Source organism: Panulirus ornatus, chromosome 44 (assembly GCF_036320965.1).
Source record: "Panulirus ornatus isolate Po-2019 chromosome 44, ASM3632096v1, whole genome shotgun sequence".
NCBI lineage: Eukaryota > Metazoa > Arthropoda > Malacostraca > Decapoda > Palinuridae > Panulirus > Panulirus ornatus.
This window is the reverse complement of record NC_092267.1, coordinates 7,634,238-7,652,798: the sequence shown is the minus strand read 5'-3', so window position 1 is coordinate 7,652,798 and position 18,561 is coordinate 7,634,238. Positions and strand designations below refer to the sequence as shown.

Here is an 18,561-nt window from a genome sequence, read left to right as displayed (position 1 = left end):
AGTTGTTTGCTGAGAGTGAAGAGGAGATGCAGAAGGTTGTAAATGTGTTTTATGATGTGTGTAAGCACAGGCAATTGAAGGAAAATACGAGTAAAAGTAAAGTAATGGTGTTTGAAAGGAACAGAGTAAAAGTATTGATTTTTAAAAGCCCTGTAGAGTGAGACAAGAAAGTGTACTAAACTGTGTTACAGATATGGTGGGAGAAAGATTGGAAGAGGAATGGTGTTGGAGCCTGGTTGAGGATAGGGAGCTATGGTTTCAGTGCAGTGCACATGACAGCTAGAGAATTGATGTGAGTGGATGTGGCTTTTATTCGTCTTTTCCTGTTGATACCTCACTAACATGGGTTATGGCAATCAAGTATGAAAAAAATATTGTTTTTATGTAATGTGTTTCCATATGTATTTTCATTATTATATTATTGAGAGATTGTAAGCTTTACCACAATGTGCTTTTCCTTGCACCTCAATTGTGATTGGACATGCAGGATCATTTCAGACATTTTAGCTGCTGACCGTTTGCCATTAAGAAACTTTCCTAATTGTCTCTTTCAGGAGTTGTGGTCACACAGAATATGGTATTTATTGATTATGAAATATAAGATGTATTGCCACTGTCCTTCTTAAAATATTCAGACAAAGCAATATGTAACTCAGAAACAGATTTTGTGATATAACTTTACCAAAATAACATTCTTGTAAATGGGATACCAGTCAGCATTTTAATTTTTGCTGTTCTTCAGTCTCTTTTGTCTTACTACCTACTTTGTTCGCACTTAGTTTGTGTAGGTTAGGGTATTGAGTCTTGAGGAAAAGACTTCCTAAATTTATTCCACGTATATACTTTTTTCTTTAATTTTGTTTTGAACTTGAAATGTTGAGATAGCATTATCAATGAATAACAGGTAAATATAGCTTTATCATGTTTACACATACTGTACCATTTAGTCTTCATATACCAATTAGTTATACTGATTTTTATGGCAGTATGTTTGCTGCTGCATGCCAATTTGGGATGTAATGAAAATTATATAATAACTTGAAGGCATGGCATGAGGTATGCATTACGGCTTGCTTTTATCATTTAGCTTTTGCATGACAGTGCATGGTATCACTGATGCCCAGGTTAATCATGGCTTGGATCTTATACTTACATAATGAAACTTTTCTCATTACCATAGATTAGTTTTTGCTTCATCTTTTGGGTTTTATAATAGGATATGACATTGTAAACCAAATATATTACAGGTGACTTGTTTCTAAGGAGGGAGGAAGATACAACAGTTGTCAGTTGGAAATAGTGAAGTAATTTCATTTGCATACATTACTGAATAAATAAATGAAATTAATCAATAACATATTAAGTAGTTGCAGCAAGACCTCAAGGAATCTTATTGTAGTTTTAAGATTTTCTTTATCTTCAATAAACTCCTACTGTTACAGAACAGCAGTCATTGTATGTACACAGACACATACATACTATTACACTCAGACAATGCCATTAATATGTGTAGCAAGTAAAAGTTTATGGAAAGTAGTTAATTATAGCTAATGATACTTTACACTTCCTTTTATTATGAAAAAGACAGAAAATTAACCATATAATATGGAAAAATCAGTGTTAGAAAAACTCAGCCAGATGTACTTTTGAAATAGAAAAGTTTAGGGAAAGGTAGTGGAAAACTGATGTTATAGATTTTTACCACAGAATACATTAGTATGAGGCACACTATATATTTTTCATAGAGGACAGAACGAAATAAGGAAATCTTATCTAACTTTAATAACAATCCCCTCAATACTGCATGCCATGATTTATGCAGGTTATTTGAATGCTTTGCAAACTAAGCTTGAATTGATTTAACAGTGTAGTGTAAAGAAGATATTAGTTTGGAAATAGGTCAAAGTTTTGATTGGTGGATTATCATTAGGGTATCATTTAATTCATTAACTCAGAATTACAAGGCAATGAAGAATACACTCAGACATTTATCAATAACAAAAAATTATGATTGCTTTAGTGAATCAAGATTCTCCTTCATTCCAAAATAACCAAGCTATTCAGGTTAGGATGGTCATTTTGCAGTCACTTATAGTTTCAGTAATATTGTAAAACCAAATAAGGCAACTTTGATAGATAACATGAAATGTATTATGACTTCAAAGCATATTTATATGAAGATAATAAAATAATAGCTAATCTTATATAAAGATATATCATAAATTGGTTACATGAATATTGTAATGTAGCTAATGTTAAATTCTCATAAATTGTAATGGTAATTTTATCTGTTCTCTCTGTAATCCAAGGATTAATGTACTAATCTCTTTTGCTGGTAGTTTTCTGTTTAGAAATGTTACATATGGTGGAATATGTTGTATGTGTATTTTATGGTCACATTTGCTTCTGAATGAATAACAGATGCTTGGTAAGCAATATTTGCACTATTACACAGAACTGTTGATCATCCTTTACCTAGCAACATGTCACCTAAAACTACATGGATATCTTGCTTATCATGTTTAGGTGAGTTTGATTTCCAGGATTTATACAGTATTATATCATAAGACATGACTCTGATACAGATGTTGCACTAAACAAGATTTGATATATATATATAGTATTCCCACATTTTTGGCATATCAACAAAAACAACATTTCAATTCAAACAAATTTGTCTTGTTAACTCCTTCAATTGTCAAAAACTTTATCATGAAAATGTAGATGACATGTAACATGTTGCTTTCCAGTTTTTATCTAAACCTACACTTATGCTGAATTTGCTTTTCATTACTATGAAGAGTTATATTTTTGATTGTTGATAAATCAAATTTCTCCAACAAGGTTTACCTTTATATGCCTATAATTATTATAGTACTGCATTATCATATATTCAAATCAGTCCATTCTGTATCCATTAATGTTGTCTGTTTACAACATTTGTTCAGTACTGGGATACTTTATCTGAAATGCAGGATATCATATAGGAGAATGTGGGGTAATTCCGTTTGATTTGGAGAATATTGCTTAGTTGCACATTCCTTCAGAATATTCCTGATAAAATAAAAGTACAAAAGCCATCATTCTAGTGAAGGCATTTGTTGCTGAGTGGAATTACTTTACCCTCTCCTACTTCAGTAGTTTGATAAGAAAGATTAGTAGGTAAATGACATAGGACTCATGGAAAAAGACTAAATATTTTCTAGGGCTAAGACAAGGGTCTCATTACAGGCTGGAAACCCCTTCTGTGTCAGATTGAAGAATGTGATGGAGATGGAACTAATGAAGCTGTGAAAGTGTGCTTAGATCATGCTGTCTGCCTTGGAGCCTGTCCAGATAACCCTCCCCCACTCTACTTATGCATTGATTGTGTTGAAGACATCAAGAGAGAGCATAGTTCTGTTGAATTTTTTGATATTCTTATGCCAATGACTCAAGTATCAGCTACTTGTGAGAACAAGGTATGTTTCATCATTCATGAGTTTTTATCACACTTATGTACTGGAATGATAGAACATTAGGAATAGTGAAAACTAAGTGATGTATGTCTTCATTTAAGGGTGTGTGTGTGTGTGTAATTATATATGTGGGGAGGGAGTTTTACACTCCCGGGACCCCCATCTCTTGAACCTTCTCTACTACCATACAACTGTATAAATTTCCGTATGGTGTCTGCATTTCTTATTTACACATTCCATCTGTTCCTTTCCTCCACCACTCTTTTACTGTAAAATTACTTCTTTACATCTTTTTTGACAAGTTGCTTGCTTAATTTCATGTTACATCCTATGGTTGTCCTATCCTACATCTTTCAAAAAACTTTTTAGTGCTTGCATCATTAGTTCTGCTTAAAAAATAAAAGGCTGTGCATATTTTGGGATGGCTACTGGATTAACGCAAACACTTGAATATTGTGTGTTCTTTAAAACTATGGGACATGAACATCTAATAGGATATGTATTGTCCTAAGATTGTATGGATGTAGTATCACCATTGTCATAGTCATCCTTTCTGTGCAAATACATTAGAAAATATGTTTCTTCATTAATTTCAGAATTGTCGATCCACTGAGAAGAATGCCATTGCCACATGTTTTAGCATGGAATGTGCAAGTTACAATAGTAACCGACCTATTCGATACTGTAGTCAGTGCAACAACATACGACACAACAACAGGCGTGGTACTGATCATGTCGTACATACCACAGTTAGATCTCCATGGACAATGGAACCACAAATGCAAAATTTTACAATTGAAGCAATCATCAGGTAAGTTTCATAAGTACTTCCATTATGACATTGATATTTGTTAATGTTATATCAAATTTATCAGCTCTGTATATTGCAGTAACTTGCACCGAATGAAGGAATTATAATAAGAATGATTTTATTTTTTGGCAGCCTACTAAATGAGGCTCAACCCTTTGGTGATAAAACTAAAAGTAAGGATCAGGAACGCCTTAATAGGGCTGGGCTTCTTGATGATATTGAGAAGGTGAGTTATAACTTAACTTTTGCTTTTATAAACTGTGCAAAAGTTTTTGTTTTACATACTGTGCAAAAGTGTTTTCTCTGATATTGTATAGAATTTGCTCTATTCCATGCATACTTCACACCCTCCTGCATGTTCAAACCCTGATGACTCAAAGCATATTTCACTTCATCATTCCATCTCATCATTGGGTTCCCCCTTCTTGTTTCCTGCACTTCTGACACATCCTCTCTTAGTTTCACCTCAATCACCCTCTCCATATGTCCAAACCATTTTAGCACACCATCTTTGGTTCTCTCTCAACCATATTTTTCTTAGTACCACACTTATCTCTAACCCTATAATTTCTTAATCAATCAACCCTCCACCACTTACTGTCCTTAAATTATTTCATTTCCAACACATTCACCCTCTTCCATACCTTTTTATTTAGGGCCTATCCATGCATCCATACAGCACCATTAGACCTACTATACCATTAAACATACCCACCTTTGCCCTCGTTGACAGTGACCTTCTTTTCCATACACTCCTCAATATATACCCAGAACCATACACCCCTCACCTTCCCTATGGCTTAATTCAGCTCCCATGGTTTCATTTGCCGCCATGTCCACTACCAGGTACCTAAGACACTCCGCTTTCTTGTGGCTCTCTCATATCAGACTCACACTCCAAACAACTAAAGTTTATTTCTTTAGATGCACAAACAGTTAGAGGTCACCTCAGCCTCCTTTTGGTTTGACTAGCTTTCAGTTAGATGTTATGAAATGTTTCTGCAGCTGTATGTCAGCAGTAGAAAATATTTAGTGAATATTTGAGATGTATTTTTGTATATAGGTTCTAGATTCAAGGTATCTTCAAAGATTTATAACGGCATACATTCTGTGAATTGTGAGTGTGTGTGTGTGTGCATGAGTTTATTATGAGTAACAAATGGGCTTGATGTGGTAGGGCTTGGCTGAAGGGCAGAAAAGCAAAAGGGAGTCTTGTAACCCTAGTGTCTGAATAGAAATCTGCAGTATTGAGACTGACAAAACCATACTGCCTCAAAGTTTGAGTGACTGAATAAAAGAACTCATCATCCAAGGAAGACATGACCACCTTTAACAGTTGTCTCAGACAGGGAGGAGCCAATAAATGTGAAATTTTCTTTTAAAGGGACATTTCATTTTAGCTAATGATTCTGCCTCTGATCAGATTCTAGTTAGAAAAATAGCCCTGTTATCATGATACTCATTTTATGCTATGTTGTATATTAATTCGTAGCTAATTGTGTGTGTATTTTTTATAAGTAACTAGTTTGCCACATTCTCTTTTTTAGTACTGTAATAGTTCACTGCCATTTAAGTTTCAGGCAAATGCTTTATTATATCTCTACTCATTGCCTCTCATTAATTTGTGAGAAATTTATCTCACAAATTAATAGGTTTTGCACCTTTTGTTGATAGACTTTTTCTCTCTGATTTTTTTCTGTTCTCAGGTCTCTGTGCCATTCTATTTTTTTCCCATCTTCATCCAGTAGTTCTCATACATTATGTATAATAATCTATCTGTTTATTAGTCATGATTATATCAATTCCAATTCTACTGGATAAATCAGATACATACAACCTCTGACATTACTTGTTCTTATCTTCATCCCATGCCTTGTGTGATAAGTGAAACATCATCTATATGCTCTGCATGGCCATACCATTATTAAAGAGCTTTGTCCTCAATCTTTTGTGATAAGTTCTTCACACCACTTGTTGTCCCCATTAAATTCATTGTTCCCTCTGTCTATTCACCTAATTTCAACCATGCCACACAAGTTACCCATCTCTGCTGCTATTATTTCATACCTATCCTGACCTATATAAACTTGGGTTCATATCCATACATTAGAACTGGGGAAAAGTATTTCTTAATGCAAGCTCTGTGCATGCTCTACATCTAAATCTATCTCATTCATCACAGCTTTCAGTGGACTGCTGATATTGCTCTCATGCATGACTACTCTCAGCTTCAGCTTTCCCATTACAGCTTTGGTGAACCTTTAATCCCATATAGTCTACGTTTATCCATAGCCTCTAGTTCTTCACCTTGACTGATATTTTCACCCTACCATGCTCTTATCTCATGTAATGACCCGTCTATAAAAACAAAAAACTATGGTGACAACACACACCTTGATGCACTCTCACATTAATTTCCCACCACTCACCCAAGTTAGTACTTTCACACATAGACTACAGCATTCAGAAGTCTTCCATTCACCCCATGTAGAGTCAGAACTTCCTGTTAAGCCTAACTATTCTCTCAATCATATACCTTTTCTAAATTCATAAATACTGCACAAGCTTTCTTCTTTTCCCTTAGAATTCTAGTGTCTACTTTCCTATGTATGAAAATCTGTATTTTCACTAAAAATGACTCTTGAACTTAAAATTTTAGTTCTGATAAGATGCAGGTGACATGCATGTACTCTGCATCAAATTGATTATAGTTTGGCTCTCTCATATTCAGTCCTCTTAAAACTACAATAACCTGATAAGTTTTTTTTTGTCTTGTACTTATCATCCTTATCTGAATGTTCCCAAACAGGCAGAAGGTTTATCCCCAGAGGAGGCCCGTCTATTGAGTCGATACGGTGTGTGGTTGATTGTTAGCCTATGTGCACCAACGACAGACACACCAGTGGAGATGTTAGGACGTATATTAGCTGGTCTATGTCACTGGTTCAATGCAACACAGTATCTACCTGATGGTTAGTGTTAGATTTATAAGATTTTGGGATTGTGACCAATGTGTTTTTCCCCTTAGTAGACTAGATATACATGCTCTAAGTAGATAATATTTCTACTGGACTCTCAAAAGTCATTAAAGTATTTACTCTAAACCTATGGAAAAGGTGCCTTTGATTTAATGTTAAACTATCTTTGAGTGACTACATTTTTATATTTATTTGTTTGTTGAAAAATAGTCTATAGTCTTTAGCTACAACATCTGATCCTTAATGAATTTTCAGATCCACAAGGAACAGCAATTGAGAGGCTTAAATCTGAATATATTCATAACTGGCTTCAAGAGGTTTGCAAGACTCATTTTGAGGTGTTCGTATCCTGCCTCTTGCCTCACCCAGTTGAATATGCACGAGTTGGAGGCCATTGGTAAGTGGTATCAATTTTCTTTCTTGGAATTTATGTCATTACAAAAGGGTGCAGCACAGTTTCTCAAGGTCAAGATTTTTAAGGATGAGCCTTCCATGATCTTAACATTTTAGAAATATTGATGTTATGATAATTTAAGGTTTTAGAAACACTGATGTATGATAATTTACGGTTTTAGAAACATGGATGTATGATAAATGGTACCTCCCACTTCCTACATAAAGCCATATCTATCTACCAAATAGATTTCTCACTTATGGACAGACCCTCCAAAAAATATAGTGAATTCTCCATAAAATGTATCGTATAATTGGGTGCTTGTCCACTTGGCCAAACAGTAACCTCCTCGGATCCCAAGATGTCCAAAAACAGTACTGAGCCTCAACCATTCATTTTGATTGCTCTACAGAAGTATGGATGAAGATTTTTTGTCTGATAAGTATTGCATTCATTTATTCGTGGTTTGCAAGACACAAATGGCAAACACAACGCAGTTAATACTAATACTTTAGATTGATCCATTTTAGTATATATATATATATATATATATATATATATATATATATATATATATATATATATATATATATATATATATATATATTATATTTTTTTTTTTTTATTATACTTTGTCGCTGTCGCCCGCGTTTGCGAGGTAGCGCAAGGAAACAGACGAAAGAAATGGCCCAACCCCCCCCCATACACATGTATATACATACATCCACACTCGCAAATATACATACCTACACAGCTTTCCATGGTTTACCCCAGACGCTTCACATGCCTTGCTTCAATCCACTGACAGCACGTCAACCCCGGTATACAACATCGCTCCAATTCACTCTATTCCTTGCCCTCCTTTCACCCTCCTGCCTGTTCAGGCCCCGATCACACAAAATCTTTTTCACTCCATCTTTCCACCTCCAATTTGGTCTCCCTCTTCTCCTTGTTCCCTCCACCTCCGACACATATATCCTCTTGGTCAATCTTTCCTCACTCATCCTCTCCATGTGCCCAAACCACTTCAAAACACCCTCTTCTGCTCTCTCAACCACGCTCTTTTTATTTCCACACATCTCTCTTACCCTTACGTTACTCACTCGATCAAACCACCTCACACCACACATTGTCCTCAAACATCTCATTTCCAGCACATCCATCCTCCTGCGCACAACTCTATCCATAGCCCACGCCTCGCAACCATACAACATTGTTGGAACCACTATTCCTTCAAACATACCCATTTTTGCTTTCCGAGATAATGTTCTCGACTTCCACACATTCTTCAAGGCCCCCAGGATTTTCGCCCCCTCCCCCACCCTATGATCCACTTCCGCTTCCATGGTTCCATCCGCTGCCAGATCCACTCCCAGATATCTAAAACACTTCACTTCCTCCAGTTTTTCTCCATTCAAACTCACCTCCCAATTGACTTGACCCTCAACCCTACTGTACCTAATAACCTTGCTCTTATTCACATTTACTCTTAACTTTCTTCTTCCACACACTTTTCCAAACTCAGTCACCAGCTTCTGCAGTTTCTCACATGAATCAGCCACCAGCGCTGTATCATCAGCGAACAACAACTGACTCACTTCCCAAGCTCTCTCATCCCCAACAGACTTCATACTTGCCCCTCTTTCCAAAACTCTTGCATATATATATATATATATATATATATATATATATATATATATATATATATATATATATATATATACATCGCTACCTCGCAAACGCGGGAGACAGCAACAAAGCACAAAAAAAAAAAAAATATATATATATATACATGTACAGAGCATCAGATTGGGGAAGAGCAGTGTGGTTTCAGAAGTGGTAGAGGATGTGTGGATCAGGTGTTTGCTTTGAAGAATGTATGTGAGAAATACTTAGAAAAGCAAATGGATTTGTATGTAGCATTTATGGATCTGGAGAAGGCATATGATAGAGTTGATAGAGATGCTCTGTGGAAGGTATTAAGGATATATGGTGTGGGAGGCAAGTTGTTAGAAGCTGTGAAAAGTTTTTATCGAGGATGTAAGGCATGTGTACGTGTAGGAAGAGAGGAAAGTGATTGGTTCTCAGTGAATGTAGGTTTGCGGCAGGGGTGTGTGATGTCTCCATGGTTGTTTAATTTGTTTATGGTTGGAGTTGTTAGGGAGGTGAATGCAAGAGTTTTGGAAAGAGGGGCAAGTATGAAGTCTGTTGTGGATGAGAGAGCTTGGGAAGTGAGTCAGTTGTTGTTCGCTGATGATACAGCGCTGGTGGCTGATTCATGTGAGAAACTGCAGAGGCTGGTGACTGAGTTTGGTAAAGTGTGTGAAAGAAGAAAGTTAAGAGTAAATGTGAATAAGAGCAAGGTTATTAGGTACAGTAGGGTTGAGGGTCAAGTCAATTGGGAGGTAAGTTTGAATGGAGAAAAACTGGAGGAAGTAAAGTGTTTTAGATATCTGGGAGTGGATCTGGCAGCGGATGGAACCATGGAAGCGGAAGTGGATCATAGGGTGGGGGAGAGGGCGAAAATCCTGGGAGCCTTGAAGAATGTGTGGAAGTCGAGAACATTATCTCGGAAAGCAAAAATGGGTATGTTTGAAGGAATAGTGGTTCCAACAATGTTGTATGGTTGCGAGGCGTGGGCTATGGATAGAATTGTGCACAGGAGGGTGGATGTGCTGGAAATGAGATCTTTGAGGACAATGTGTGGTGTGAGGTGGTTTGATCGAGTAAGTAATGTAAGGGTAAGAGAGATGTGTGGAAATAAAAAGAGCGTGGTTGAGAGAGCAGAAGAGGGTGTTTTGAAATGGTTTGGGCACATGGAGAGAATGAGTGAGGAAAGATTGACCAAGAGGATATATGTGTCGGAGGTGGAGGGAACAAGGAGAAGTGGGAGACCAAATTGGAGGTGGAAAGATGGAGTGAAAAAGATTTTGAGTGATCGGGGCCTGAACATGCAGGAGGGTGAAAGGAGGGCAAGGAATAGAGTGAATTGGATCGATGTGGTATACCGGGGTTGATGTGCTGTCAGTGGATTAAATCAGGGCATGTGAAGTGTCTGGGGTAAACCATGGAAAGTTGTGTGGGGCCTGGATGTGGAAAGGGAGCTGTGGTTTCGGGCATTATTGCGTGGCAGCTAGAGACTGAGTGTGAACGAATGGGGCCTTTGTTGTCTTTTCTTAGTGCTACCTCGCACACATGAGGGGGGAGGGGGATGGTATTGCATGTGTGGCGAGGTGGCGATGGGAGTGAATGGGGGCAGACAGTGTGTATTGTGTGCATGGGTATATATGTATGTGTCTGTGTATGTATATATATGTGTACATTGAGATGTATAGGTATGTATATTTGCATGTGTGGATGTGTGTGTGTGTATACATTGTGTATGGGGGTGGGTTGGGCCATTTCTTTCGTCTGTTTCCTTGCGCTACCTCGCAAACGCGGGAGACAGCGACAAAGCAAAATAAATGAAATAAATATATATATATATATATATATATATATATATATATATATATATATATATATATATATATAAACCATGGAAAGTTCTGTGGGGCCTGGATGTGGAAAGGGAGCTGTGGTTTTGGTGCATTATTACATGACAGCTAGAGACTGAGTGTAAACGAATGGGGCCTTTGTTGTCTTTTCCTAGTGCTACCTCGCACACATTAGGGGGGAGGGGGTTGTTATTCCATGTGTGGCGAGGTGCGATGGGAATGAATAGAGGCAGACAATATGAATTATGTGCATGTGTATATATGTATATGTATGTATACATTGAGACGTATAGGTATGTATATATGCGTGTGTGGACGTGTATGTATATACATGTGTATGTGGGTGGGTTGGGCCATTCTTTCATCTGTTTCCTTGCGCTACCTTGCTAATGCGGGAGACAGTGACAAAGCAAAATAAAAAATAAAAAAAATAAATAATACATATCATTTATTTATTTTGCTTTGTCACTGTCTCCCGTGTTTGCGAGGTAGCGCAAGGAAACAGACGAAAGAAATGGCCCAACCCACCCCCATACACATGTATATACATACACGTCCACACACGCAAATATACATACCTATCCATCTTAATGTACACATATATATACACACACAGACATATACATATATACACATGTACATAATTCAGTCTGTTGTGGATGAGAGGGCTTGGGAAGTGAGTCAGTTGTTGTTCGCTGATGATACAGTGCTGGTGGCTGATTTGGATGAAAAACTGCAGAAGTCGGTGACTGGGTTTGGAAAGTGTGTGAAAGAAGAGAGCTGAGAGTAAATGTAAATAAGAGCAAGGTTATCAGGTTCAGTAGGGTTGAGGGACAAGTAAATTGGGAGGTAAGTTTGAATGGACAAACACTGGAGGAAGTGAAATGTTTTAGATATCTGGGAGTGGATTTAGCTGCAGGTGGAACCATGGAAGCAGGAGTGAGTCATAGGGTAGGGGAGGGGGCGAAGGTTCTGGGAGTGTTGAAGAATGTGTGGAAGGTGAGAACGTTATCTTGGAGAGCAAAATTGGGTATGTTTGAAGGAAAAGTGGTTCCAAAAATGTTATATGGTTGCAAGGCATGGGCTATAGATAGGGTTGTGTGGAGGAGGGTGCATATGTTGGAAATGAAATGTTTGAGGACAATATGTGGTGTGAGGTGGTGGCTTGATTGAGTAAATAATGAAAGGGTAAGAGAGATGTGTGGTAATGAAAAGAGTGTGGTTGAGAGAGCAGAAGAGGGTGTATTGAAATGGTTTGGTCACATGGAGAGAATGAGTGAGGAAAGATTGACAAAGGATATATGTGTCAGATGTAGAGGGAATGAGGAGGAGCGGGAGACTAAATTGGAGGTCGAAGTATGGAGTGAAAAAGATTTTGAATGATCAGGGCCTGAACATACTGGAGGGTGAAAGGCATGCAAGGGATAGAGTGAATTGGAACGATGTGGTATACTGGGGTTGACGTGCTGTCAATGGATTGAACCAGGGCATGTGAAGCATCTGGGGTAAACCATGGAAAGTTTTGTGGGGCCTGGATGTGGAAAGGGAGCTGTGGTTTTGGTGCATTACACATGACAGCTAGAGACTGAGTGTGAACGAATGTGGCCCTTTTTTTCTTTTCCTAGCACTACCTCACGGGGGGAATGCTATTTCATGTGTGGCGGGGTGGCGATGGGAATGGATGAAGGCAGCAAGTATGAATATGTACATATGTATATATGTATATGTCTGTGTATGTATATGTAGTATACGTTGAAATGTATAGGTATGTATATGTGCGTGTGTGGGCATTATGTATGTGTATGTGGGTGGGTTGGGCCATTCTTTCGTTTGTTTCCCTGCACTACCTCGCTAATGCGGGAGACAGCAATTAAGTATAATGAAAAAAATTAATATAATGATTATTAATATTATCATTATTATTATTATTTTTTTTTTTTTTTTTTTTCCCAAAAGAAGGAACAGAGAATTGGGCCAGGTGAGGGTATTCCCTCAAAGGCCCAGTCCTCTGTTCTTAACGCTACCTCGCTAATGCGGGAAATGGCGAATAGTTTGAAAGAAAAAGAAAAGATTATTATTATTATTATTATTATTATTACTATTATTATTATTCCCTCTAAAGTTCAGTCCTCTGTTCTTAACATTACCTTGCTAATATAGGAAATGGCAAATATGTATGAAGAATAATAATTTTTTTTTCATACTTATTCGCCATTTCCCATGTTAGCAAGGTAGAATTAAGAACAGAGGACTGAGCCTTAGAGGGAATATCATCACTTGGCCCCCCTTCTCTGTTCCTTCTTTTGGAAAATCAAAAACGGGAGGGAAGGATTTCCAGCTCCCTGCTCCCTCCCCTTATAGTTGCCTTTTATGACATGTAGGGAATACATGGAAAGTATTCTTTCTCTCCTATCCCCTGTTTTTATTATTTTCTCATATGTATTTGCCATTTCCCATGTTAGCGAGGTAGTGTTAAGAACAAAGGTTTGAGCCTTAGAGGGAATATCCTCACTTGGCCCCCTACTCTGTTCCCTCATTTGGAAAATTAAGAAATGGAAGGGGAGGATTTCCAGCCCCCTGCTCTCTCCACTTTTAGTCGCCTTTTACGACATGCTAGGAATACATGCAAAGTATTCTTTCTCCCCTATCCCCAGGGATATTATTATTATCATTCTTTTATTTTGGTATTATTATGATTACTACTACTAACAATATTATTCCCTATTCTGAATTTCTTTCATTTCAGAAAGGGACCATCACTGGTTCAGAATTATAGGACTTAAATTGTACATTCAATGATAAAGGAATATTTTTTCTTTAAACATTTGTCCTTTTCTCAGGGACACACTGGCAACCCGAACTGATCATATCAAAGAAGGATTCAACCGATTATTTTGCTTAGTGCCCTATGAACTAATAACTGTCCAGGTGTGGGATCGTGTTATGCCCCATTGGATGGAGGCAATTCATAATGAAATACCAGAAGAAGAATTATTTGATTTAAAGATTACACTGAGGTAAGTTTTATAATTCTCTTCAGCTCTTAAAGTATATTTTGATTTCTTGATCCTCACTTTATCATTCTCACTTAAAATGATGTCAAAGTTTCATTTCCTATATCCTCAGTTATGTTTTTTAAGAGTCTGATCCACTGAAGTATACCTTGGTTAGATTTATGGGATATGCATTTTTGTTTGCACTTCATATGTGCGGAGTGATTATTGTCACCATATGTTCTATTGTCAGCTCCCTACCCATTATTGCTGGTGTTTCTCCTTCTTCCCCACAAAGTTTTCTTTGTTTCTTGCTTTTATGCTGGTTCATAAAATACCATCTTATGAAAATCATTGGATAATATAACATCTGCAGCTTAGCTACAAACAAAAATCCAAGCTCAAACATCACACATGTGAATTCTGAATGAAGAAATATGAGTACAAATCCTGCAAGCTCCAACATATACAGGCATTCTAGCAGCTAATTACAAAAAATCAGGAATATAATAGTATATCATAGGATAGATATTTGATAGCATATCTGTAAGATATAACATACCTATATCTGGATCATGGTGAAATGCCTGAGGATTGGTGAAATGCATGTATAGTGCCATTGCACAAAGGCAAAGGGGAAAAAAGTGAGTGTTCAAATTACAGAGGCATAAGGTTGTTGAGTATTCTTGGAAAATTGTATTTGAGTGTATTGATTGAGAGGGTGAAGGTATGTACAGAGCATCAGATTGGGGAGGAGCAGTGTGGTTTCAGAAGTGGGAGAGGATGTGTGGATTAGGTGTCTACTTTGAAGAATGTGTGTGAGAAATACTTAAAAAAACATGGATTTGTATGTGACATTTATGGATCTGGATTATGCATATGATAGAGTTAATAGAGAGGCCCTGTGGAAGGTATTAGGAATATATGGTGTGGGAGGTAAGCTGCTAGAAGCAATGAATGTATTATATCATGCGCAGTATGAATAGAATATGAATATGAATGGGAGGTGAGTTTGAATGGAAAACAATAGTATTTTAACTTATAACTATTAAAAAAGTAGGTAACATCTCTTGAACATTGAAAGGTATGGTAGTCTTTTGTTTTCATCATGTATTATATCTTACTGTACATTGAAATACATCTCATTTCAGCAAAGTTACTATTTATTTCTGAGAGTATATTCATTCAGGCACAGTTAAGGTAAAATATACTTGTGATGTAACAATTTTTTAACTGAAAACGATTAAAAAAACTTGTACTGTCTAGCTGATACGGCAGAGTCTTGGTTGCGGAGGCTTTGCCTTTGCATAAGCCCTTCCTAAGCAACCTTTGATTTAGAAAGATGAGAGGGAAACAAGCAGCTTTGAGGCAAGATCCCAGCTAAACTCACAGCAATCCTTTATGTGCAGTGTGTCAAATGGATGGTTTTTAACATTGATCGATGATATGAAATGATTTCCTTTTCCTTTAGATGTAAGAATGCCAACAGGAGGAAGAATGTATAAGCCTGTAAAGTGTGGGGTAAGCCTGTCAACAGTCTGGGGCAGGCTCTGGCTGCCTAATCATTTACAGGGTGAGAAAACATCTAGAAGCATCCTTAACTAGTGAAGTACCCAAAGTTCTAAAACCAAGGTCCTACCTCAATTGTTGGTCATTCCATGAAAGACAAGGGAACTGTAGCTTTCTTTGCTTATATTTTAAGTGGTGGACTCTCTTTCTAACCAGACAATTTGAGGATGTAGCTGAAATCCACCCTCAACACACAGAGCACCTCTCGGGAACGAAGAAGCATTTTAAAGAAGTGAAACTGTCATGGTAAACACACTTTTTTCCTCAATAGTAAAGAGTTGGAAGGTCCTAGCCCTGAATATCCTAGAAATATCCAATAGAATGTCTTGTGCTAGCAGGATACACTGTAAGGAAGAAAAATGTTTTAAGCCTTTCACTGAGGCATTCCTGATATTCACTGTAGAATCTGTGTGTGGGATATTCTCAGATATTTAAAAAATCTTTATAAGTTTATAAGTTTGTTGTCATGATCTACTAGAACATAATTTCCTGAATAAAATGATTTACATCTTGACCTGATGGAACATTGTTTATGTTTGTTATAGATCTTTAACTGTTGCTGCTCTGCTGCTGGCCAGATGAAGGATACTTTCAGGCATACAAAGTGAGCTTTATGGTACTTATGGATGTGTTTTTATCACAAACAAATATGATCAAGAGGGTTTTCATCACTAATATCTGTTATCTTGTACATTTATCATACCTTCACAAATTATCATATAACTCATGGGAGCACAGATTTCATGAGAGCTTCCTAGATATCTCCAAGTATACTGAACAGTGTATGGAAAACAATAGGCTGTAATGTGAGGTGAAAATGTGTATGATGCCACTGCAAGCATTAATGGCCATATATTTTGCTGTAAGACAGAGACAGCAGATTTAAGAATTATCAGCATATATGCTCCATCTGCAGTACACAGAAATATATTAATGGAGCATATATGCCCCAGCTGCAGTGAAAGGTGAAGGTGTAGGTCCTATTTCTGTATGCAAGGAAAGTAAGTTGTGTTGACAATTCCCAGCTTACCTAGCCCAGCTACAATTTTCTTTTAGATCTTGAAGTGAAGTCAGCATAAGGAGATTACCATGGTAAGATGTTGTCTTAGGTGTTCTATTTCCTGGGAGGTTCATTCAACTTTCAAGAAGTGGGGTTAACTTCTAGTTATCTAAGCCAGTGTGATGTGAGTTGGTTGGATTTAAGTCAGCTCACCTCATGATTGGCAAAAGCTGGCTTTTGAAATGAAGGTTTTTATTGTTAATTATCAGCAAAACAGGTTGTGGGCACATTACCATGGTTTCATAATTTTTATCTAACTGTGGTCACTGATTGTCTTTTCATTAATATTTGATATTCCTTACTCAGTTTGACTGTTAATCATTCAGTGAAAACTACAAGAATAGAGAATATGTACTAAATTATTTTTTTTCATTTCTAGCAAGCTTCTGGATTCTGATATGAGCCCACTTGGATTTGATGCCTCACAGATGTACAGATTCATAAGTATTCGTTTTAACAAAACTTCAGCTTCAGTTCAAGAGCAAACTCTGTCTTGGCTTCAGGTAATTTGTCTTTTGTGGCTTTTAGTCTTTAAGTGATACGAATGTTCTATAACCCCATGATTAATTTATGTCTGTTTGATAAAGCTTAGAGGGAGGTCTAGCCAGAAGGTATCATTAGATGGTAAAGATGGGTATGTTTGAAGGTATTTTAGTCCTGACAGTGCTGTATGGATGTGAGTCTTTGACCTTGAACTCAGAAGAAAGAAGATGGATGTATCAGAAATGAAATACCTGAGGACAAAATCTGGTGTGAGGCAGATGGACTGTGTATGGAATAGCAGTGTAAACACAATCTAGTTGAGAGAGCTAACCAGGGTGTGCTGAAATGGTTTGAACATATGGAGGGGATAAGCAGAGGCTGACTAAGGGGATCTTTGAATGAAAAATGTACTGAGTAAGGGGGGGGGAGGGAGAATGAGAAGATAGAAGGATGGAATGGAGAAGGCTTTGGCATATTGGTGTCTGAACATTCAGGAGGATGAGAGGTTTTCATGTGATAAAGTGAACTGGATTATTGCAATGTACCAGACCAAAACTGGATTTTGTTTCTCAAGACTGGTCAATGAATATGAAGGACAAAAGTGTAATTGAGAAAAAGCAGAAAAGGAATACTAAGATGAACATAAATTCAAAATAAGAGGCTGAGAGCCACAAATTTACCCAGCATAGAGAGAAGAGATAGGGATGACCTGATTACAGCCTTCAACTTCCTTGATCAATTAGATGATGTCACTGGTGAACAACTCTTCATGAAATGCAATGACAGAGTAACCAGAGGCTTCACAAAGAAGTTAAGTAACTAGGTAGTCAAAAAGGATGGTGGATGGTAGAAATAACTTATGATGGGAATGTAACTGCAAGTGCTATACAGGTGCTTAAAAAGTTATTTTATGGTAAAGTTCAAGAGATGGGGCTCCATGAGTGTGAAACTCTCTACCCATACTTTAATTGCACATTAGGTTAGGTGTGTACAAGGATACGAATCTATATAGGTACATTTTAATTGCATATTTCAGTTAATGGTAATATTTTTTTGTTTTCAGATTTTGACTTCACTGAATATTGTTATTCCAATGACATTACTTCTGAAAATGTTCAGTGAAGGTGTGTCATCACTATGCAATCCATCATCTTTAAGAAAGACAAGTACCACCAGTAGGCAAGATCCATCAGTATTAGGTAATTATTCATAAAGATTAATTTTGGTAAAATTTCAAAATTGCAAAGATTAAACGAATCAATATGAAAGAGAAATGTACTTCTTAATGCTCTAACTGTGTCATGTATATAATCTAACA

At 37.1% G+C, this 18,561-nt stretch overlaps 2 protein-coding genes across 14 annotated transcripts in view; one reads left to right on the top strand and one right to left on the bottom strand.

Moving 5' to 3' along the window:
• Window positions 1-18,561, top strand: part of unc79 (UNC-79 domain-containing protein) — a 216,704-nt gene that overhangs the window by 53,880 nt on the left and 144,263 nt on the right. For all 13 annotated transcript variants that reach the window (XM_071687677.1, XM_071687676.1, XM_071687673.1 and 10 more), the window contains 8 exons: window positions 3,232-3,461; window positions 4,055-4,269; window positions 4,402-4,495; window positions 7,079-7,241; window positions 7,503-7,644; window positions 13,979-14,155; window positions 17,140-17,263; window positions 18,307-18,442. In XM_071687677.1, coding sequence (XP_071543778.1) covers window positions 3,232-3,461; window positions 4,055-4,269; window positions 4,402-4,495; window positions 7,079-7,241; window positions 7,503-7,644; window positions 13,979-14,155; window positions 17,140-17,263; window positions 18,307-18,442 — 1,281 coding nt within the window. The remainder of the gene's footprint in view (window positions 1-3,231; window positions 3,462-4,054; window positions 4,270-4,401; window positions 4,496-7,078; window positions 7,242-7,502; window positions 7,645-13,978; window positions 14,156-17,139; window positions 17,264-18,306; window positions 18,443-18,561) is intronic.
• The window catches only part of LOC139762701 (alkylglycerol monooxygenase-like), a 255,753-nt gene that overhangs the window by 109,349 nt on the left and 127,843 nt on the right, over window positions 1-18,561 (bottom strand). The window lies entirely within an intron of this gene.